General features: G+C 38.6%; 2 protein-coding genes across 6 annotated transcripts in view; one reads left to right on the forward strand and one right to left on the reverse strand.

Annotated features, from left to right (window-relative positions):
- The window catches only part of LOC108702630 (protein FAM217B), a 70,501-nt gene that overhangs the window by 21,061 nt on the left and 24,805 nt on the right, over positions 1-24,635 (reverse strand). The window lies entirely within an intron of this gene.
- LOC108702633 (synaptonemal complex protein 2-like) overlaps positions 1-24,635 on the forward strand; it is a 60,152-nt gene that overhangs the window by 8,476 nt on the left and 27,041 nt on the right. For all 5 annotated transcript variants that reach the window (XM_041578163.1, XM_041578162.1, XM_041578159.1 and 2 more), the window contains exons 4-26: positions 2,430-2,558; positions 3,154-3,258; positions 3,589-3,613; positions 4,191-4,276; positions 5,254-5,342; positions 9,180-9,214; positions 9,601-9,743; positions 9,823-9,875; positions 12,782-12,827; positions 13,283-13,381; positions 13,534-13,594; positions 13,694-13,842; positions 14,346-14,420; positions 16,207-16,362; positions 16,689-16,779; positions 18,621-18,745; positions 18,834-18,900; positions 18,989-19,046; positions 19,266-19,381; positions 20,163-20,548; positions 21,742-21,854; positions 23,900-23,936; positions 24,330-24,400. In XM_041578163.1, coding sequence (XP_041434097.1) covers positions 2,430-2,558; positions 3,154-3,258; positions 3,589-3,613; positions 4,191-4,276; positions 5,254-5,342; positions 9,180-9,214; positions 9,601-9,743; positions 9,823-9,875; positions 12,782-12,827; positions 13,283-13,381; positions 13,534-13,594; positions 13,694-13,842; positions 14,346-14,420; positions 16,207-16,362; positions 16,689-16,779; positions 18,621-18,745; positions 18,834-18,900; positions 18,989-19,046; positions 19,266-19,381; positions 20,163-20,548; positions 21,742-21,854; positions 23,900-23,936; positions 24,330-24,400 — 2,315 coding nt within the window. The remainder of the gene's footprint in view (positions 1-2,429; positions 2,559-3,153; positions 3,259-3,588; positions 3,614-4,190; positions 4,277-5,253; positions 5,343-9,179; positions 9,215-9,600; positions 9,744-9,822; positions 9,876-12,781; positions 12,828-13,282; positions 13,382-13,533; positions 13,595-13,693; positions 13,843-14,345; positions 14,421-16,206; positions 16,363-16,688; positions 16,780-18,620; positions 18,746-18,833; positions 18,901-18,988; positions 19,047-19,265; positions 19,382-20,162; positions 20,549-21,741; positions 21,855-23,899; positions 23,937-24,329; positions 24,401-24,635) is intronic.

Raw genomic sequence — 24,635 nt, forward strand, 5'->3', positions numbered from 1 at the left:
TGCTCCAGAAGACTTCTGCACTGAAATCAATTTCTCAAAAAAGAGCATTTTTTTTATATTTCATTTTGAAATCTGACATGGGGCTAGACATATTGTCAGTTCCCAGTTGCCCCCAGTCATGTGACTTGTGCTCTGATAAACTTCAGTCACTCTTTACTGCTGTACTGCAAGTTGGAGTGATATCACCTCCCTCGCTTTTCCCCCAGCAGCCTAACAGGTAGGGATACACGGAATCCACTATTTTGGATTTAGACGAACCCCTGAATCCATATGCAAATTAGGGGTGGGAAGGGGAAATTTTTTTTACTTCCTTGTTTTGTGACAAAAAGTCACTCAATTTCCCTCCCGCCCCTAATTTGCATATGCAAATTAGGATTCGGTTTGGCCGGGCAGAAGGATTCGGCCAAATCCAAATCCTACTTAAAAAGGTTGAATCCTGGATTCTGTGCATCCCTACTAACAACAGAACAATGGGAAGGTAACCAGATAGCTGCCTGGTAGATCTAAGAACAGCACTCAATTGTAAAATCCAGGTCCCATTTTTATTTGTGGTTTTGGAGGTATTTAACTTTTTATTCAGCAGCTCTCCAGTTTACAATTTCAGCAATCTGGTTGCTAGGATCATAATTAACCTAGCAACGATGCATTGATTTAAATAAGAGGCTAGAATATGAACAGCCGAGACCCTGAATAGAAAGATGAGTAGTAGTAGTAGCAATAACAATAAATTTGTAGCCTTACAGGGCATTTGTTACTAGATGGGTTCAGTGACCCTCTATTTAAAAGCTGGAAAGAATCATAAGAAATCAAAGTAAAGAATGAAGACGAAATGAAAAGTGACTTGGAATTCTATAACGTACTAAAAGTTAACTTAGCGGTGAACCACCCCTTTAATTCAAAGAAACTTTACATTTTACAGAGCTGAAACATTTTCAGTGTTTTTAAAGGGATTTGTGAATATAATTGCAATTAATACCAGTATTTATTTATACCTTCCTACTTTCATCAGCAATTACAAATAATTTTAAATTCACATATTTTATCAATGAATGTATAGTACAAAGTTGCTTTTTCAATGTCCTTAAAAGAATATTTGGGTGTAGAACCCCTTTAAGTTTGCCTAATGCATATCAATTTTTTGACGACATTATTTTGTGTATAAGGTACCCATTACCCTGGGCTGAAGTGCTGCCTAAATTAGCTCTTGCTTTACTTGTAAATATATTTAGTATTAAAGCAGTGTGTGTCTCTGTCTCTTTCGATTCTCCTTGTTACTTCCCCTGACTATTCATGCCATTAAAACATTGTACATGTATTGGTAGTCCTCTATCCTCCAGCCAAGACTCCATTCCTCACTGGAGTCTGTGCATGGCTTTGTAGGAATAGGAGTCTTCAGGGCCACCTAAAAAAAATCACTGAGCAATGCTTAGTTAGAGGCGCCTCCCCATGAGTACCTGATTATTAGAAACAAGGGAAAGTTGTGCTCACCACAAATTTTTAAAACCATTAGGCGGGGGTGCAATGAGGCTGTGACCACAAAATACATATAGACAAATACAAGAGTCCTCTGCACTCAACCCATTATCAATATATTTAAGACAGAGACAGTTTGTGCATACTGCAACTGAAAAATGCCTTACCCTTTAAACAAAACAGGGATTGTTTGTCCATATATTGCAATATATTTAAGCTGGCCAACTACGTCAAAGTCATCCCATATCTTTGATGTAGTTGGCCAGCTTAAATATATTGCATTATATGGACTGTTTTGTTTAAGGGGTACGGCATTTTTTTTTAGCTGTATGCAGAAAATGTCTTAAATATATTGATAATGGGTTGAGTGCAGAGGAATCTTGTATTTGTCCCTGATTATTAGCACACTTCCCTCCTGGGCCTCCTCCTTTATTAAACAACACAAAACTATTCCCATCTCCCTGTGCATTTAGTATTCTATACAATATATATACTTAGGGGCATTTTTATCAAAATGTGAGGTTAATTTAAACCTCATTCACTTTCTATTCATTATGGGATTTAAGAAGTGTGTTTATCAAATGGTGAACTATATTAGCTATTGATAAACTTCCAAAAACCCTATAGGGATGAATAGAAAGTGGATGAGTTTTTCTTGGTGAGCTCATATTTTGATAAATCTGTCCCTTATATATAATATGAATTTCTTGCGTTCCACTGTCTCCCACTACAAGAAAAAATAATATTAAATATAATATAAATATTATATCATATTAAACATAATATTACCCCTCAGACAAAATGGAAGGATATTTGTCCCGATAGTAGGTGAGAGCAGACTGGGTTGACATTGATTTAAACAAATTGTAAGAAGCTGAGAATCGGATTAATAAATGATCAACCTCAGGTCACAGTAGTTCAGAAATGCTAATAACTGTTTATGCTTCTGTGTTTAGGAGCTTGATAACAGGGAAGTAAAGGAAGCATCACTGGTTCTAAATGTAATACACAAATTTGCCAGCTGTATGACATTAAATAATGAGGAATGGCTGACTGCTTCCGTAAAACAGGGACTTGTTGAGAAGATAAGTATCTATTTTTTTGCTACAAGCTCCATCTAGCCGTGATATCTGTACTATAGCTCGTATGCACATTATAATTTGATCCAAAGTCTGGTGTTGGTTAGTCTTTGTTTTGTTCATAGTGTGTTCAAAGTTACCAGCTCCATTTAAAGTCTCCATGCTGTACCTTGTTGTGCATAAATTTCATTACTTTTAGGAAGATGATGACAAACAAAGAGCTATAAACCTACTCTACCATGGGCAGCTAAACCCCTGAAAATGCTTTAACACCATCATTGATGTAAAACATATGTACTGCATTGGTAACCCATTGTTTCACTGGTAATTTCCATTAATGCTTGCGGGAAAGCATTTTCAGGAAATTAGTTGTCTACGGTAGAGCAGATTTTTGATCGATTGCGTAATTTCAATATATAATATAAAGACAGTTTGTAGTATTGTCTATGGCAGGGTATTTTTTTGCCAATTTGTACCCGTGACAAAATGCAGATGACAGTAGCACCTTGGGTCATTTACCTTAGAGAAAGAAAATTGAGTCATTTGTATAACAAATAATATACACTTCTGGTGTTTCAAGTAATCTTTTATTTTTTTTTACATGATTATTTGGTTTGAAAAGTCAACAGATCTTTTTGCTTATGGCGAAAAACAGAAAAATGAAACAATGATCAACTTTGCTGAAGATTTTTTTGATGTTGTTATGGTATGTAACTTTATCTTCCTATACTGTCTTTTAAAGGTTTGGGGGAAGTTGTGTATGAATGTGCGCAGTCATATATACATACCAAAAGGGATAAAAGGACAATCTGTTTAGTGGGACAGTGGCACTTAGGCTGTATAATTACACTTCAAAAAATAAGCAAAAAAAAAAAACAGTTGGAGAGCTTCTAGAGCCGAGTTTGTCATTAATTTGTGTTAGGTTTATAATCTATTTCCCAGAGCAATAGAAACAAAATATCTATCCTCTTACAGTGTTAGAGCAGTCTAAAGAAGAAACTATGCAATGCTGATTTTATTACATTTTGTCTTTTAGCTCATTCATGACCACAGCAGTGAAGGTAAGTGATTGTTTTACTATAGAACGGATGCCGTATTTCCAAAACTCTTAGGGTAAGGCCTCACAAGGAGATTCTGAGAGATTTTGTCGGCTGGCAACTAATCGCCTCGTCTTCTGAGCGACTATCTCCCTGAACTGCCTCAGCGTGTTTTCCCATAGGCTATATAAGAAAAGTCGCCTGAGATTTAGCACACGCGGCATGCGTTTTCTATAGTCGCCCGAAGTTGCCTCACTGAGGCAACTTACCCTTAATCAGCTGAGATTTTGCAAGATTTGGTTTCAGTGAATCCTCAAGCCGTAGCTAATCTCAATGCAAATCTTTGAAATCATGCCATTTTATTGTAATGAGAGAAATGTTGCTGACATTTTGGTGTACAAAATAGGTATTAATCCTTACACTGACATGTTATTATGCACATTATGTTTGTTTATATATTCTGTCAGATTTTAGAAGAGGGTTTAATATAATGCAAAATTATGCATTTTACTGCATTCCAAATATACAGGTTAAAAGCAAGTTCTATTTAAGCAAGTGCATAAGAGCATCTTTCATTTTCTGAATATCCTTATTTATTTAGGAAAAATGCAAATACTGGAACATTTTCTTGTCAGGGTATGTTCCTTAATATCCAACACTGCAATAAATATCTTCATTAAACAAGAGGTAAGTGTCTAAAATATACAATATCAAAATATACAATATTTGTTGTAAGGTCAGTGTGTATTTCAGAGAGCTTAAACAAATGTGGTACAGATGTATATAGCATATGTGTCACGAACGGCACCCTAAATCCAGAACCAGTGCTAAGCTCCCTGGTCTCGGCTCTTGCTTCTGCCTTTAACAGCCGCCTTTTCACCTCGGGAGGACCCCTCGGACAATTGGATGCCGCCAGGTCTTACTAAGAGAGGAGCCAAGCTACAGGTTCTGGACGAGCTAAGAGTTAGAATGGTCAGACAGGCCGGAATCAGGATTGGAGACCGTAGAATAGTCAGACAGGCCTGAATGAGGATTGGAGAGCGTAGAATAGTCAGACAGGCAAAGGTCAGCTAGGAGTGTTCAGGATAAACAGGCAGGCAAGGGTCAGGATACAGAGTTCAGAATAGTCAGGCTAAGCAAGGGTCAATAACCAGGAAATCAATAGAGTACAAGTAGCAATAGCACTTGTACGTGCATAAACCCAGTACACCCAGCACCCCGGCGCATAAACCCAGTACACCCAGCACCCCGGCGCATAAACCCAATAGTGTACAGCCGCGCGCGCCATGGGAGAGCCGGCACAGAAGAGGAAACGATGCATGCAGCGGGCGGCCCCCCTGGAGACATGGCGGGGGACTCCACCGCCCTCTAGACCACCAGGGACAGCCACTGGACCACCAGGGTAAAGTTTATTCCTTACATACAGGTCATGGAACTCCGAGGTTACTTCTAATATCCTCATATTTTCCAACAAGGGGTACTTTATAATACACAAGTTTTAGTGAGTCATATGACAAAAAATAACATCACTACTCACCGTTTATAACTGATCATCACTAATCACCGTTTTTAAGGATATAATTTGCAAGATATTCATGGCTTTTGTGTATTATAACACTATAAACAGTTTCTTATACAGTTCACTTTGTGGGTTTGTTTTTCAGGCAGCACGAAAGCTGAATTTAATGCTGGACACCATGCCTGTGGGTGCCAGGAACACAATCCTTGTCACAGAAGAGATTACTTCTGCCATGTAATTATATTCTTGTTTCACTACCTTTTCTCTAGTACCCAATGATAAAATGCAGGCATGCGACTTCATTGGTGAGCAACAAATATGAATTTAGCAAACCAAGTAATTTGAATATTGAGGGTGATTTAATTATTATTTGTTTTTTATCTACTAATCTCTTCATTTCCCAGTGTCAAAAATGTCTTCTGTGGGAATGTGTAGTCCTACTGCTGCAAGAGCCAGAGTGACCGACTTGGGTGTGTGAAGGCACAGAAATTCTGTATCAGTATGCATATACAGATGCGGTATATAATGCCGTAGGGATTATTTACGAATTTACGGTTGCTAGAAGCACACAGCAGTTGCTTTTGTTTCTACTACAGGTATGGGACCTGTTATCCAGAATGCTATGGACCTGGGGTTTTCCGGATAATGGGTCTTTCCATAATTTGGATCTTTATTTAGTAAGCTTAGTATTTAGTAAGCTAAATAGAGCACACAGGAACATTAAAGCTACTCTTCTTCTGGTCCTTGCGAGGTAAATATTTCCAGTAAACAGATATACAGAGTGACATTATATAGAGGGATTGTTTGTGTATCTACCTTACAATTACTAAACATGGAGTAGCTGTACTCTTCCTGATTCCCCTGTATAAGTCAAGAAATAACAAAGCACATAGGTGAAGAGTGAAGACCAAAAAGTATGTTCTGCCCAAGCCCTTTTGTTGAAAAGGGAATATATTCTTCCTTTAGACCAGGGATCCCCAACCTTTTGAACCTGGGAACAACATTCAGAAGTAAAAGTTGAGTAAGAGTTGAGGAGCAACACTAGCATGAAGAATGTTCTTAGGCTGCCAAATAAGTGCTGTGATTGGCATTTGATAGCCCCTATGTGGATTGTCAACCTACATTGAGGCTCAGTTTGGCAATACCCTTGGTTTTTATACAACCAAAACTTGCTTCCAAGCCTGGAATTCAAAAAAAAGCACCTGCTTTGAGGCCACTGGGAGCAGCATCCAAGGGGTTGGAGAGCAACATGTTGCTCACAAGCTACTGGTTGGGGATCACTGCTTTAGACCAAGGGCCGATGGATTGTTTTTTTGTGTATTTTTTCAGGTGGAGAGAAGCAGGTCCACTCTGTTGCTTTAAATAAGATCTGCTTCTGTATAATCACATTCAGTGGAGCAGAGGTCGACCCAAATACACGAAAGCAGACATTCTGCAGAGATTATACTTTGAAATATGCTTTATTATAATCCTTTATATAGCATCAATGCATTCTACGGCATCGTCATTTCCATCTAAGGTCCCCATCACATGCACACACTAGGGACAGTTTTATTATGAGCCAGTAACTTGCCTGTATGTTTTTGATATAGATATCCATAGTATGCATTATCTTTTAAGATCAAACGAGTATGGGATTTTTTCCCATAGGGTAACTAAAGGTGGCCATACACGGGCCGATAAAAGCTGCCGACAGACCGTGTCGGCAGCTTATTGGCCCGTGTATGGGGGCCCCCGACGGGCTTCCCCGATCGAGATCTGGCCGAAAGTCGGCCAGATCTCGATCGGATGGGATTAAAAATCCCGTCGGATCGCGGCCGCATCTGTTCGTTGATGCGGTCCCGCGATCCGACCGCCCGTTTGGTGAACGCTAGGATCCGATCGTTGGGCCCTAGGGCCCACGATCGGATCAGCCCGATATTGCCCACCTCAAGGTGGGCATATCGGAGGGAGATCCGCTCGTTTGGCGACATCGCCAAACGAGCGGATCTATCCGTGTATGGCCACCTTAAGTATAAGAAGCAGCAGGGCTCTGGGTTGTACAGCTCTGCTGGATGCAGTGTGATCAGCACAATATGTACATGTCTAGCTGTTTAATTAATCCCCTAAAACAGATCTAATTTGTGCTTTGTAGTTTTAGTTGTGGGACTGGCACAAACCGGACTTCTCGCCAATGCATGATGCAATTTAAAATTATATTTTATTGAACAAAAAACATCTCAAATGATGTAGCCTTAGACATTTGACATTTTTTTGTTCAATAAAATATACTTTTAAATTGCATCAAACATTGGAGTAAAGTCCAGTTTGTGCCAGTCCCACAACGAAAATGACATTGCATTTATTGCCTCCCACAAGCTGAAGATCTGGGGCTTGTGCACCTGGACCCCCAATTTATTTTTTATAAGTCAACCCGAAACTACACTATTACCACTACTGGATATTCGCCTGTATTTGTTTAACTAATTTGTGCTTATATGGATCCAGGATTACACATGCATTGCTATTAGCTGATAATTCTGGTCTAACAAAGGCCTCTCTGCTAAAAGTCTATTATGACTTGTGTGAAGAATGTCCTGCTTGTTGTGCTACAGTATCAGCTATACTTAGTAGTGGGGAGGATGGGTATAAATGCAACCGAGGGGCTGCTGGGTTACATTCCTGAGTGCCAGTGAGGGCAGCCAGACATTGCAAAGTAGTTTGTACATGACCTCTGGCTACCCATCCAGCATATTTTACACGATACTCGTGTCTAGCCAGAGTAGCTTAAAGCAATACCATTATGGGATCACTGCTACTGTACTATAATTACATTATACAGCATGCCTAAATAATCATGTTTAACTTGCTGTCCAGAACCAGTTTGTGCAGTTTTCCATTATTTTATGTAAGAGAAAACCTACAGGTATGATACAATTTATTCAGAATGCTATTGACCTGGGGTTTTCCAGATAAGGGATTTTTCGGTAATTTTGATCTCCATACCTTAAGGGTCTGGGCACACGGGCAGATTAGTCACCAGGCGACAAATCTCATCTTCGCAGCGACTAATCTCCCCGATCTGCCTTCCGCCGGCTAAAATGGTTTCCTTGTGAGGCAATTACGGGCGACTTTGAAAAACTAAGCACTCGGAGTGCCTGCCCCAATGCGATTTTAATTTTAGCCGGCGGAAGGCAGGGGAAGGCAGATCGGGGAGATTAGTCGCTGCGAAGAAGAGGAGATTTGTCGCCGGGAGACTAATCTCCCCAAATCTGCCTTTGTGCCCCGACCCTTAAGCTACTAAATAATAAATTAAACCCAATAAGATTTTACCCTATTAAAGATTAATTGTTGGGATCAAGTACAAGGTGCTGCCTTTTTATTAAAGAGAAAAAGGAAATCAACTTAAGGTAATGACATTTAAATTATTTGATAAAAAGAGTCTATGGGGGATGGACTTCTGTAATTTGGAGCTTTCCATAAAACGATTTTCCAAATAAAGTATCCTATACCTGTACAGGTATGGGACCTGTTATTCAGAATGCTCAGGACCTGGGGTACTGCAGATAATGGATCTTTCTGTAATTTGGATTTTCATACCTTAAGTCTACTAGGAAATAATATAGACATGAAATAAACTCAAAATGCTGGTTTTGCTTCCAATAAGGATTAATTATATCTTAGTTGGAATCAAGTACAAGGTACTGTTTTATTGTTATAGAGAAAAAGGAAATCATTTTTAAAAATTTGGATGAAATGGAGCCTGTCTGAAATTCTGAGCTCTCTGGATATTGGTTTTCTGGATAACGGATCCCATACCTGTACTAACATAGGTGCCAAATTGCAACACTGCTGGCACCAGCAGTAACAAATCACCAATGAACTAGTTAGAAAATGAAAGCAAAGTTCAAATGGCTTGGATGATTCTTAGCCTTTGATAGTATGCTTGTCCAAGAAATCATCCAAGCCACTAATAGTATGTGCCATCACAGCATATTTCTATAATGCCCTCTAATGTACTTTAAATAGTAATCAGCTACTGTATATGTTGTCATATATGTGACAATAAGTTAAATTATACTTCTCTTTTAGGACATCTATGGCTAGGAGAATATTAGATATTGGAGGTAAGTTACTTTACACATTCTTTACTACTTTTCTCCAAAAAGCAACAAACAGAATCTTGATTATCTTCAGTTGAATGCTGTAATCTGAATGAAAAGTGTTTACACATACATTTTCATTACTTCAGGAAACTTTCATTTTTTGGTGTTACTGTTCCTTTAACCACCGTTATCAGAAATGTATTTTGTTTATCCGTTCCAGCAAATAGTATACATTGGTGCAGCATCTTCATTCTCTAAACCTCTTTTTAAAAAAGACCAGCTCTCCACCCTCCATCATTTTATATAATTGAAAGGCCCTTGTTTTTGTTCTGTTATGTGTAAGTCAGTTTTTGCCTTGTGGTTGTGCTCAGTAACAGATTATAATGCAGAGGAAATCATTATTACAGATTATGATTTGCAAGTGGCGATCACAGAAGCTTTGTGCCGAATGGCATCAGCAACACAAAGAGGAGAACTCGCTACTTTGTGGTTTCCCATGGAATTTGTCTCTGAAGCATTCAAAGGAATAAAGGATTCTGAATTTGAAACTGTACGTCTGGTTGTTCTATTCTTCTTAGGTTAACAAAAGGAAAACAATTTTCCTGTAACCATCTTATTTACTTTTATAGGACTGTAGGAAATTCCTTAATCTGATCAATGGAATTTTGGGAAACAAACAAAGGTAAACTGACTGCTTTTTACTAAAATTTAGGGTCAGGGCACACAGGCAGATTCAGGGAGATTAGTCGTCCGGACGACAAATCTCTTCTTCTTCTGGGCGACTACCGTAATCTCCCTGAACTGGCTTCCCACCGGCTACAATTCAAATCGCCAGCAGGATTCAGCGCGATTCGTTTTTCAAAGTCGCGGCTAGTTGCCTCACGAGGAAACTTGAGGTGACTTCAGAAAACGATTCACGCCGAGTGCCACCCCGTCTGCGATTTGCATTTTAGCTGGCGGGAAGGCCGTTCAGGGAGATTAGTTGCCCCAAAGAAGAGGAGATTTGTCGCCGGGAGACTAATCTCCCCAAATCTGCCTTTGTGCCCTGACCCTTATATTGCTTGTAATGACTAGTTGTAAATGTAATGTGCACATAAAAACTGTTATGATTCAGGAGTCATATAGTAACCCCACACAGCAAAAAAACATTTCATAGGGAATTAATTCAGCAGAGGTTTTATGATCAATATGATGAAGAGATGATTGCTATACAGACTACCATAAGTAAGGCACAAAATGTCAATGTATGCCTAATAAGTCAGAAGTATCCTTAAAGGAGAAGGAAAGGTTAGAACTAAGTAAGCCTTATCAGAAAGGTCCATCTAAATACACCAGTAAACCCCCAAAGTAATGTTGCTCTGAGTCCCCTGTCAAAAGAAACACTGCATTTCTTTCCTTCTATTGTGTACTCATGGGCTTCTGTATCAGACTTCCTGCCTTCAGCCCTGGGCAAGAGCACGCTCAGTTTGCTCCTCTTCCCCCACCCCTCCCTTCTCTACTGTAATCTGAGCCCAGAGCAGGGAGAGACTCAGGCAGGAAGTGATGTCACACCACATTAATACTGCAGCTCCTATTCTAAACAAACAGAGAGTTTCTAGAGCTTTTTACTCAGGTATGGTAAAACATTCTACAGAATAAATATAGCATCTATTGGCAATAAAATGCCTCCGTAGCTTTCCTTCTCCTTTAACACCAAAGATAACAAGCAGTGACAGGGGAGAAAAATAAAGTCATAACCAAGCAAACATGTCATAATTTAGAATGTATAATTTAATATAAAGCTCTTTATTTTGGACAAAACCACAATCCTTCTGAATTATTTTTGGTAGTGCCCATTGTCAATAACTTTGTCTGCTAATTTGTGCTTACTAAATGAGAATATGCATCCACAATAGGTAAGACGAAACTATGCTAGAACTGGAAATCTCTTGTGCTAAGCATACAGTAGTTATACAGGAACAACTACCAAACTTTGGTCGTAGCCTATATAGGGGCAAATCTACTTAAATTACGCCAGCGACTGCTTCGCTGACATTGCAACACTTCGGCAGGCGTAGATTCGCCAGGACAACACTAATTCACGAAAATCCGAAGTTTCGTCCAGGGTGCCGAACGCTTCCGAAGTTGTGATAGCATTACTGTGGAAAGCAAAACGAAGTTATGCTAGCGTTGGCTAATTTGCATATAACAGGAAGTTAAAATTAAATGTACATATATGTTGCAGCAAATACATTACACGACACAAGCCCAGGGAACCTTAATAAAATAAACTAGAGTTGTTATATTGCCCTACACATGTGCCCAGTGTATAGTTTATGTGCCATATGTTAGGAAATGTAGGGGGGAAGCCAGGTACCCCAAAAAAAAATGACAATCTTTTGCAGCCTATCACCCTGTAAAAAATAAACGACGCCAGTGTTTTTTGGGACTTAGAAAATTTCAGCTATTTTCTGACCAAGTCCTATCTACTGTATTGCACTTCACCTGGTCTGAGTTGGCAAAGGCAAGTCTGGCGCAAGAGGTAACGTTCAGTCAAATCTCAATCTTAGTGAATTAGCGTAGTTACATTAGTTTGCCAGAGCGCAACTTCGTCTGGCGTAAGGGTGCGAAGTACCGCTAGAGTCTATCGCCTTCGCTAGCAAAGTTACGCGAGTTAGTAAATTGGTGAAGTTCCAAAATGACGTCACACTCGCAAATTTTTACCAGCCTTAGTCACTATGTCCATTAGTAAATTTCACCCATAGAGAGATACCAAAAATTATGTAGGAACAGCCACTTAAGTTTGTTCTTAACCCTTAATGAGAGATACCAGAAAACTAAAGGTTGCCATAGACGTGCAGATTTTACCTTCATATCGGCCAAACGATCTTACAGTGCCCTTTCCCGACCTGCCACTAACCATTCAGATAAAATAAAGCAGAAAAGAGAACAAACCAGCCGATGTCCTGCCTGTCACAGCAACCGTGCGAAAGTATGGCTGACAAACTCTACTGGGAAGCTCACAGCGATATCGTCAGAATGGCAATACATGCAGAGATAATATCGTCAGCCGAAAGAAATCTTTTAACCTGGCTGATCATCCAAATAACCGATCTCCATGGGGCAAAAAATGTCAGGACTCTCCATACGCGGTCCGAAAATTGTATCTTTGCGTCTATGGCCAGCTTAAGGCAACACAGTCATTCCCCTGTACTAACCACAGTTCAGCAGGAACAGTCCCCTAAGTTTGCTGATAACCTGTACAGAGAAATACCATAAAGCCATAAAAGTATAAGTATTCCCCTGCACTAAGCACAATTCAGCAGATAAATGCCTTTTGTTCCCTTTTAACTGCAGTGGTCTCAGTAAAATCTTTTAGATACAGTTGAGACATCCTTATTATACATGTCCCGCTTCCATTAGATCTGTTTCCCACTATAGTTGGTGTTCTTTATTTAATTATTCTAAAGTCAGAGAGGCATTTGCAAGAGAACAGATTTTTGTCATCACTGAGAACATGAACATTGTACAGCTGTTTCTAGAAAATATGTACAGTACTGTTGGGAACATATTTCTGCTTGGTCTAATAAACATTCTTCTCTTATACAGTGTTGTTACCATGCCTTGTCTGTCTGCATATCTCAACAACCACAAGGTAATATATGTAATTGCAGCTATTATGTGAATGGCATGAATAGACAGGGCCCTGGTCGTGCATGATAAAACGTGTAACCCACGTATAAGAGTGCTAGGGGCCCCTATATATAAAAGAAGACTGCTGGCTACTGTTATGGGAGCGAGGCAGAGATGTTACATAAAAGTACAGCAAAGTGTCCTACCAAATCTCACTTGCAACCCATATCTTACCCACATCTAACTGCTCTGATGCAGGATTCTCTTGTCATACTTGTGGGTTTTGGGTCAACCTTTCCCTCACTACATGGATCACTATTGAAAATATATGTATTTTTTGGAGAAAGTTAAAGTTGGCCAAACATTGCTGATTTTTTATATTTATGATAAGGCAAATAAATGCGATTACACAAGTTTGTGACAAAATTGCACTGATCAAAACCATTGAGATTATTTTGGTTGTGCATTTTCTCATAGCTCCAGATACCATGTGATGAAAAGCTGGAAGAATTCTGGATTGATTTTAATACTGGAACCCAAAGCATTTCCTTCTATGTTTCAACAGACACAGCAGAGGTGAGATAATTGCTTTGCTGGTGTTGCAACAGCTTTTGGCAAAAATGTATAGCTGTTTCATTTCAGGTGCACGTCAAACGAAAGGGGTAAGTCACCCCAACACCACATAATACAAAATATATAATTGTCAGCACTTTATTCTTGTCCTATAGGATCATCAGTGGGACACAGTTTGCATGACAGACAGTGATGTGATTGTGTACAGTATTGAAGGTATTTAATTGGTCACTATCATATTCATTGACTATTTGTTGTCCCTATATTTTTGCAAATTGAACCTCGTTAATGATTCATCTCTTTTTATTTGAACAGAAGTAGACAACAACAAGTTACTAACAGTAGATCTGAAAGCTCCAATTGCTATTGGTCAATATGAAGGCAAGCAAATACGCATATACTTCAGTTCTCCTTTGGATATTTTGGATGCTACTAGGAGAGTGTTTGCTGCACATAAGGATAAGGTAAATCCTTTTTGCTTTTACAGATTTATGCCTGTGGCACTCTCAGGATTTCAGTTTTTCTCTCTCTAGGCTGACCCCTGAATTCCCACATTGGGGCTGGGCAGGCAGGAGGTTGGTGGCAGTTTGGATATCCTGCCTAGTCCCCAAAGCGGTAATTCACTGTACAGTCCAGGAGGGCCTGAGCACACTGGTTTTGTCAATGAAGAGAGAACCTTTGCACTGAGATAGGTGCATTTGAAACCCTTGGGGACACATTTAATAACATTAAAAAACCACCATATTCCGCAGCATTGTTCAATGGGTGTATTCACTGAACATACAGGATTACATACACAAACAGCCAGTAACCCATAAAAAAGGTAAAGCGGGTCCTACCGAAAAGAGCTTTTGTTGAAATGACCATTCATTGTTGAAATTACCATATACCCTGTACTACATTTGTAATGATAAAACAAGATTGTTGGGTGCTAGTGACCTTTAATAATCTTAACTATTATTAATAGGGGTTTATTAAAAAACAAACCGTGTCAGAAGCAGAAACAACAGTACGTATCATATTTGAAGACAGTGGATCTCAGGTAAAATTACTTTGGCTTGTTCTTTATTGCAGATATGTTTTATTATAAATGTTATGTATACTCTTATAAATAGATGTGACTCTCTACCTATTTCCACCTTAATACTGTGTTGCTGTGAAATTGTTCTTTCAAACAACTGTAAACTGCCTCGGTGTAGATTATGAAAATATGGCGTGTGTCACACTTCAGGAATGATAAATCCTTCTGATATGTGACTGAACATCATGTATACTTGCATGTAGCACAGGCAACTGAGCCACTGTGACTGTGACCAGTCTACAGAGCTGCTGCTCAATATTTAAACTGCATGGAACTACCTCTGAGAGTGTTCTATATACCTGTATTGTAGTGTGGCTGATCCCAGTGAATGATGGAGTATGCATATGCTCTTTGCACAGATGAGGAAGCAAGCAGATTAGTTTTTACCTGCAGTAGGCATATTTCATTAATGTTAATACTGGGAGGGCAGCAACTTCTTCTTTACAAGAGAGAACATAAGGTTGATGGTCATTCATCATTATGTTTTCTGTAACCAAGGTTAGCCTCAAGCCAGTGTAACTTTTAAGTAGGAAGGTCCTTGAGCTACAGATGTCTACTTCTATCATTTGAAATTTTCTGATGTAGAGAAAGGGAAAAAGAGGCACTAAAGCTGACCTTGCAAATTAAGATCTGCTCTTATTGCTTATTTTTTTTATTTCATGCCCTCCCTATTCAACTTCCAATCGCCGTTTCAAACCACTGTCTTGTTTCTTTGGAATATGGCACCCTAGCAACCTAAATCTACTAAACATCTGAGGCGCATTTTAGCTTTCGGTTAGGCAGGCCTTTGATAGGGACATAGAACGGGCGATTGGGTAAATCGGATCGGGAGGGGACTCATTGAGGGTGAAGGGGTTGGAGACTCATATGATCCGAGGGTTCTGGTATTTTCTGACTATTTGTGCTTGCTGCACACCGAATATACTGAACGAATTGAGACGACTCCAGGTCATTACTACCTAGGAGTATAATCTGCTCAACCTGACCCCATATGGCAGGGATCCTGAAGTGGGTGAAGGGGTTGGCACTGTGTGGGGCATTTTGTGGCACACCTCATCGACGTTCAGATTGATTAGGGTGATGATGTAAATGCATTACTTGATCACCTTTGACTAACAGTCCCTCTTTAGTAATATAAGCGCAACAGCACATTACCCCTCCAACCCATTGATTGCCTAGTCAATCAGTCTCCTATACCTAACCCTAATTTTAATGTTGCATACTAAACTGTGGTTTTAATGACTTATTAAAGGTTACGTTTCAATTGATTGCTGCTTCACACGAGCTTCAGAGTCATTGGATGGGAGGGTGCAATTGGATGGGTCAGCTCTTTTACTTCACGTTGTTGTTATAAACATCTGGTAAACAAAAAGCTAAAAAATTTAGTAAATAAGGTGAATAACACTTTTATATTAAACACTATGTAAGTAAGCATTCTGCGATTGGCTAATTATAAAAAAGGTATGATTTGGGCACTTGGACCAAAGTACAGAGCTCTAGGCCAGCCAACATGGAGACCCAGAATGTTTAAACACATATATTTATTAAATTGTGTTTCCTTTTTTTTCCCAGGATCTATAGTATCAACCATTTTGCAATGTGTGTTTTGGGGGTGGTATGAAACAGCAACTCCTGCATACCACCCAAAATTCCAACTAGTTCTAAAAATATTGCAGAGAAGATATTGTATACATTTTCTAGCTACCTCGGTATCCACTGATGCCTGTTCTAAATTGTCATCTTAAAGGTCCTTCTTTCTGAAAGCCAAGGGTCCATTTCTTCTATAAAGCCTGTGACTGAAACAGATGTCAGAGACATTGCAGGGAAAAACCAACCTTCCTCTGCCACTCAGAGCCTCCATCAAACTACATGTAGCAATGAGCATGACTTTAACACTTCAAAGGCAAGTGGATTCACTAATGTTTATGAAGTGCACAATGTGTGTGACACACTCAACCTATATAGAAATATATTTAAAAAAATATTTATATATGTAGCAGTTGGCCGGAAATGGAAATGATCACTTATGTGTTGCATATATTGTGCCATATTAATGAATAATTACTGCTATTTATTTGGTCTTTCTAAGGAATAATTACCACTCTAATATGCATTCCAGAATAATTCTGGCTTTCAGTAATACATAATATTGTCCAGGAGAGAGCACTAGTATACCGATGTTCTCACCTTGCAGATGATTAATTATGTCTTGTCATTATAATATTTTAGTTTGCAACTCCTCTTAAAAGTAAAGTTTCAGAAGTATCAATGGTTGTTCCTGCTTCTACTGAACTGAAGACAAACAAAGCAGCAAACAACGGTAAATTAAACTAGAAACGTATCGAGCCGTTTGTTGATTGAAATCAGTAGGACTGGCACTAAAGAAAGGAATGAGGCAAAGTCAAGGCAAGCAGAAATCAGAACACACAGGGGCAGATTTAAGAAGGGTCGAATATCGAGGGTTAATTAACCCTCGATATTCGACCAGGAACTAAAATCGTTCGACTTCGAATATCGAAGTCGAACGATTTAGCGCAAATCCTGCGATCGAACGATCAAAGGATTATTCGTTCGATCGAACAATTAAATCCTTCGAATCGAACGATTCGAAGGATTTTAATACAACGATCGAAGGAATATCCTTCGATCAAAAAATCACAGGCAAGCCTATGGGGACCTTCCCCATAGGCTAACATTGACTTCGGTAGCTTTTAGCTGCCGAAGTAGGGGGTCGAAGTTTTTCTTAAAGAGACAGTACTTCGACTATCCAATGGTCGAATAGTCGAACGATTTTTAGTTCGAATCGTTTGATTCGAAGTAGTAGTCAAAGGTCGAAGTAGCCCATTCGATGGTCGAAGTAGCCCAAAAAACACTTCGAAATTCGAAGTTTTTTTAATTCGAATCCTTCACTCGAGCTTTGTAAATCTGCCCCACAGAGTCAAAGAACAGTAGAAAAAAACGCATCTCACCAAAACAAAATGTACTAACATTCTGTATGCCACAGAATAACTGCAGACGCAGGGTGATCTCACCTATTTATACTGTTGTTTTAGACAATTGCCCTACCCTAAAACATTATTACAGAACACAGATAATATATGTGTTTGTGATTGCCCATAAACCCAGTTTTAACAAGTTTTTTCTTCAGGTATAATATCTATGCATAGGTAGTAAAAGTAGCTGATTTTATTTACATTGGATTAAGTCTTTCTCATGCTTTTTAACATATTAGATAAAACCAGCTTGTTTAGCAGGCGCTTGCAAATCCAAAGTCACTTTGCACCATAAAGATTGGAATCTGCCTACTCAGCAACATAAACCTTTCACTGGTCAGACTGCATTCTTTTGTTTTTGATGGTGCTTTTATTTTAAAGCGATACAGACACCAGAAATTAAACCTTTTTTTGACTTTGCATGCTATTTATAATTTTTTATAATAAAGTTTTTTAGTTCCACTATAACTTTAAAGGGGCTGATCACCTTCCAAACACTTTGGGGCAAATTCATCAAGGGTCGAATTTCGAGGGGTTAAATCCCTCGAAATTCGACTGGGGAATGGAATCGAATAGGCAATTCGGGCGAATTTACGCGCTGGCGAATACTCGAATTGGCGAATATTCGCCAGGCGAATAGGCGCTCGATCGAATATTCGCTCGAAGGATTTTCATTCGATCGAATGCCTTTTTATTCGATCAAAAACTTGGAAAACAAGCCTATGGGACTTTCCCATATGCTTTTAAAGCAATTCGGTAGGTTTTAGGTGGCGAAGTAGGCAGTCGAAGTATTATTAAACGAGACAGCACTTCGACTATCGAATGGGCGAATAGTCTCAGCGTTTTTGCGCTCGATCCAGTACTTTGACTATCGAATGGCGAATAGTCGCAGCGTTTTTGCGCTCGATCTATTCAAATCATTCTACTCAGGCGAATTTACGCCAATTCGATAGTCGAGGAGCACAAAAAACTACTCGAAATTTGACGTTTTTTTACTTCGAATCCTTCACTCGAAGTTAGTGAATCGGCCCCCTAGTTTTAAGATTGTTCATCAGAAAGACTTTTTTTAATTGCTTTCCATTTTTTATTTTTTACCGTTTTTCCAAAATTGAGTTTAACTGGAAAAAGTGTTTGAAGGTGAACAACCCCTTAACTTTTTTCTCAACAGCGTGTAGGAAACTTAGGATAAAACCTCCCTTAGAAATGGTAAGGTCTACTGAAAGAAACACTCTTCCACTATATGAAACCCGAGGTGGGTCTCCGTGCAGCAACAGAACACATAAACTGCCAAAGGTAATGACAAGTATTAGAATTAATTCTGTTAATCATGATGGGATTATTAACAATCTTCATAAACTGCATTTTATCTCTCTATATTTAGCATCGATCCAGTGCAGAGAATACAGATGCTGCATATACATCCGAAGACATAAATAAACTCCTGAAAGGTAATCAGAAAGTGAGTAACGTTTTAGGAACAGCAGCTGCTGCATTTAGGATGAACTCATCTGAGATGCATGTTTTTAATTTTTGTAGATGAATCAAATGAGATTGTGCCAGACACACAATTTTGTGCCACAAAGGATCCACCTTTGTAAGTTTGAGTCTTTTCAGATTATTTATACTCTCATAACAAAATATTAATCTACAAGATTGCATTTCAGTAGCTCATCTGTATAATATATTTATATTCACGGGAACTATGAACCACCCCTCTGCCCTTCTTAAAGAGTAACCCTGTAGTCTTTTCCCCATGACTAGTTACACCATTGCCTGTAAATAGCAAACCATCTTGTTCCTTTTCTCCATACAGACTGTTTGGTGTCACTAAGAGATCTGTGAATCAACAAGAAAGGAACAAAAAGCAGGAAAACTGGAGAGGTCTCAGAGATAGAGTAAGCATATCGTCTGGATATATTGCTAATCAAGGTAAATATGGAAGCGGTCTTTAAACAGTACTTTTTATGGCAAGATTATTTTGCTGTAATCTGTTTCTGCCAATGGTCTGAACAAGCTGATCTAAACAGAATTTAGAGATTACTGCTGATTAGGGATGCACCGAATCCAGGATTCTGTTTGGAATTCGGTAAGGATTCTGCCTTTTTCAGCAGGATTCGGCCTAATCCTTCTGCCTGGCCGAACCAAATCCTAATTTGCATATGCAAATTAGGGGCAGGGAGGAAACTCGCGTGACTTTTTGTCACAAAACAAGGAAGTAAAAAATGTTTCCCCCTTCCCACCCCTAATTTACATATGCAAATTAGGATTCAGGTTCGGTATTCGGCCGAATCTTTTACGAAGGATTCACGGGTTCGGCCGAATCCAAAATAGTGGATTGGTTGCATCCCGACTGCTGATGTATTATCCATGTCTTTAGCAGATGCATATACAGATGCATATTATTTTATAGGCTAGACAGGCCTTCTGCAATCTGCAGGACAAACTACCATATATGCACAGAAAGTTGGGCAGGACATTCAAGACTATATATCAGACCATCAGATCTCTACTTGTATGGGCACTTTTATTCCAAAAAAAGTCAATCAATTTAGTCCTCGTGTCTTTTATATTTAGCAGTCAATAACCCATCTATCTTGAGAAAATGAAATAAGAATGTGTCACTGGCAGTGCAGTTGATTGGTGTTGGACTAACATTTGTGTTTAAAATTATAATTATGAATGTGTGCTTTTCACTTTTGTCTAATTGTAGAAAAGATCAGCAGTCTCCATGTCAAGCAGCAATTAGTATCTGTAGGAGAGCAATCTCTAAAACAAACAGGTAAACAGAACAAAACAGAAATGCAGCATGTACAGGCACATACAGATAAAAATAAGAAGAAAGGTCTGGCCAGTGTTTCCAAACTGCCTCCATCTAAAGGCCTCACAAGAGCTAAATGCAGGAATGATACTGAAAAGGACTTTGTTTCCAAGCCGGACACAAATTTGAAAATGGAGAGCACTAGAGCTAATGAAATATCCGCAACTCAAGCAAAGGAAACGTCTGCTAAAAAATGTAACCAGCCCAGTGGAAGGAAGGGGATGATTTATCAAAGATCATCAGAATCAGGCATTGTGAAATGCTGTGACAAACGCATGGTAAGATAGAGGGATCCACCTTCTAACGCAGTTTACAAAAGTTTTGAATACTATTCAAATGGTATAATTAGCACACCAGAAAATTCCTTTCTCTTGTGAAAAATGAAAGGGGTTGTTCACCTTCAAACAACTAGTTGTTTTCAGATAGAGCACCAGAAATAAAGACTTTTCCCAATTACTTTCTTTTTTCTATGTGTGACCGTTTTTCTAATATTGAAGTCTAAAGAGTAATTTTTCACCTTCTAAAGCAGCTCTGGGAGAGGGGGTCGCCGACCCTGTAAACTGTTCTAAATGGATACATTTAGTTGATACATTTCTTATCTTTGTCCCTGCTGAGCAGAATCCCTGTGTTTCATTACAGACAGCTGTTAGAATTGATACAATAGTTGCTAATACTCCAGAGATGCTGCTGAGAAATGTATCAACTACAGTATGGGGCAGATTTATCAAAGGTCGAAGTGAATTTTCGAATTAAAAAAACTTTGAATTTCGAATAAATTTTTGGGTACTTCGACCATCGAATAGGACAAATTCGACTTTGATTCGAATTGAAAATACTTTGAATATTCGACCATTCGAAAATCAAAGTACTGTCTCTTTAAAAAAAACTTCGCCTCTGACACTTCGCCACCTTAAACCTGCCGAATTGCTATTTTAGCCTATGAGGACCTCCTAGAACCTATAGCCAACATTTGGCTAAGTTTTTAGTCAAAGTTTTTTGTTTTTTTGAAAATCGTTTGATTCGAACGATTTCTACGATCGCTCGAACGATTTTAATTAGACCGAAAACAGCTAAATTTAAATTAAAAAAACTTAGAGTATAGAAATTTTCAATTCGATGGTCAAATTTCGAAGTTTTTTCACTTCGAAATTCGACCCTTGATAAATCTGCCCCCAAATGTTGCAAAATTGTAACAGTTCAGAATCTACACCTGAATTACTGAGCTGCCAGACTCAAACATCAGACACAGGGACTTTAAACTTAGATTTTGGAAAGATGGAAAGTAATTGAAAAAAGTCTTTATTTCGGGGGAGCAATTTAAAAAAACAATTGAACTGAAAAAAGTTTTTGGAAGATGAACAACCCATTTAAGAGAAATATCTAAAGACGCACACAATTTCTGGTGTCTCCAATCATAAATTGGATTTCGAATCAAATAATTTATACGGTATTTCATAAATGCCTTTGTCAGAAAGAAAAACCTAAAGAGATGACAGACACAGCCAACTTGTTCATTAAGAACATCAGAAGAAAATACACCGGGGAGACTGAGGAGAATAAAAGAGAAGAGACCGTGTTTGAGAGGTATTTCTTTAAATTACTGCTCTTTTTTTTTTATTTCTGCTAGGCTGTGGAAAGGGAGGAAACACAGAAGGGTAGGTCCCCCCATCTGGGAAAATACAGAAATGATCCTAATTGGGGATGTCCAACCATGTGACCCTCAATAGCAACTCTTAGGCGCAGTGAAAGTAAGTTTTAGGAGCACAAGGATGAATGTAATTAAAAATCACAAGCAATGTTTAAAATGGCATTTTTGCTAATGTTTAGCACTGTTCTCAATGTAAAATCATTTGCTGGGGAATATTACATCTCTAATCAAAGGTAAGTGTTAAAACCTGCGCTGGAGGTTCGTTAAATAATTAATCCTAAAATACATTTTGTGATGGCAAAATTTTATTACATATACTGCGAATGTTCGCAAAAGCCATTTGGTCGCAAACGTTTCAAGAAAGTTGTTGAGGTCTGTAATCGATCAAAAAGAACGCAAACATGGTCGCTAATGAAACAGCTTACATTCCCCCATTAGAGGCATATTTACTAGTGATGTGCGGGGTCGAGAAAAACTTGACTTGTTTTCCCCCATGTAGCCGGAAAAATTCTCTAGAGAATTACATGAATAAAAAAAAACGAATGTGGGATATTAGCATAGAGGAGCTGATGTATATAGTGAGATGTAAACATAGTTGTTATATCTTTATAATGGTAGTTCCCCAACCTGAACCTGAAAATCTCTTGAATAAAATTAGTTTTTTGCTCTTAGCAATTCATATTATGGCAATGGAAAACCACAATAGTGCAAGCTAGAATGCTACATTTATTCTGTATAATGCTTTTACTATACCTGAGTAAACAGCTCTAGAAACTCTCTCTGTTTAGGATACCAGCTGCCATATTAGCTTGTGTGATATCACTTCCTGTTTGAGTCTCTCCCTGCTCATTCATAGCTCTGGGCTCAGATTACAACAGGGAGGGGGGAAAGGGTGATGGAGATAGGAGAAAACTGAGCATGCTCAAGCCCTAGCCCAGGAGGTTTATGCTGAAAACAGGAAGTCTGATACAGAAGCCCATGAGTACACAATAGAAGGAAAGAAATACTGTGTTTCTTTTGACAGAGGACTCAGAGCAGCATTACTTTGAGAGTTTACTGGTGTTTTCATATAGACCTTTCTGATAAAGCTTACTTAATTCTAGCCTTTCCTTCTCCTTTAAGTTGGCCATAGACGCAAAGATAAAGTCGTGTAAAAAATAATTTTGTATGATTATCAGACCGTGTGTAGATTGTCCCAATATTTTTCATACCATGGTAATTGCTTGTTTAGTCAATCAGACAGATTAGAAGATTTCTGTTGGCTAACGATAATTTCTCTGCATGTATTGCCTGATGATATCAATGGGTGACTGTCACGGTTTGTCGGACATAACTGCCATAAGATTGCGGTCACAGCTAGAACATCATTTGATTTGTTCTTTTACTACTTTATTTAATCTGAATGGTTAGTTGCAGGTCGGGAGTTCTGTGACCAGCTTGTGTCACATGGTACATATATGACAGTGGAGAAAATGTGATCCGAAACCTGTGGCACTAGGTTTATTATGTCCTTTTACTTTTATCTCTGTTTTTCCTGAAAGAGGTCCCTGTGATTCTGAGGGGCCAGAGTCAATGCCCTTCCTTCTCTACACTAATACAGGTATGGGACCTGTTGTCCAGAATGCTCGAGACCTGGGGATTTCTGGATAACGGATCTTTCCGTAATTTGGATCTTCAAGACTACTAGAAAATCATGTAAACGTTAAATAAACCCAATAGGCTGGTTTTGCCTCCAATAAGGATTAATTATATCTTAGTGTGGATCAAGTACAAGATACTGTTTTATTATTACACAGAAAAAGAAAAATCATTTTTAAAAATTTGAATTATTTGGAACAAATGGAGTCTGTGGGAGACGTGCATTCCATAATTCTCAATTTCCTGGATAATGGGTTTTTTGGATAACGGATCCCACACCTGTACTGCCTTTGCTTTCATACTATCTAAACTCATTGTACCTTTTCTAATTGTGTTTTTTCAGGAAAAATAGCAATAAACATTCCCTGCACACAAACAAGGTAATATCTGTACAATCAATGTAATGTATATGCATTTACTAAACCAACCACTACTTATCATGGATATACCCCTGCCTAGTTACATAAATGTAACAAGGCATTTATGTTTATGGACTGTAAAGCAATGCCATTCATTTTCCATAAATACTAAAACACCGTCAGATGTATTTTATTCAGGTTGTGTGATATCATTGATATTAATAGTGCAGTATTTTATTTTTTAACACTAAAAATGTTCTGTAGTTCATAGAGATAAATTCAGTTCAAATGTACAAATGGGTGTGTATTTCATGTACTTAGTGGGCCATTAATGCAGGAAAGGTTTTTATTTCAAACACAGCCTGTATTGTGATCTCAGCAAATGTTAAAATCAATCCGGTGTTCTGTGTTTAGGATCAAAATAGAACAAGAGGCTTCAACCTGAACAGCACTAAAGATTTTCAGACAAAGACAAAGGAGCTGTGGTAAGTCATACGCTAACCACAGCTTATTTTAAAGGGGATACATATTTAACCTGTTACTGGGGTTAATAAAAACACACACACTAGACAAAAAAAATGCTATTCTGCTTGGGGAGTCTTTAAAATCTTTTTACTTTTATTTATTAATGCAATTGGATCAGTCATATACATTGCCTTGGTTTTAACTCTCACTTTCATCTCATTTGCAAATTCATGGTCTTTCTTAGGGTCAGGGCAC

The sequence above is a fragment of the Xenopus laevis genome, chromosome 9_10S (genome assembly GCF_017654675.1).
Source record: "Xenopus laevis strain J_2021 chromosome 9_10S, Xenopus_laevis_v10.1, whole genome shotgun sequence".
Lineage (NCBI taxonomy): Eukaryota > Metazoa > Chordata > Amphibia > Anura > Pipidae > Xenopus > Xenopus laevis.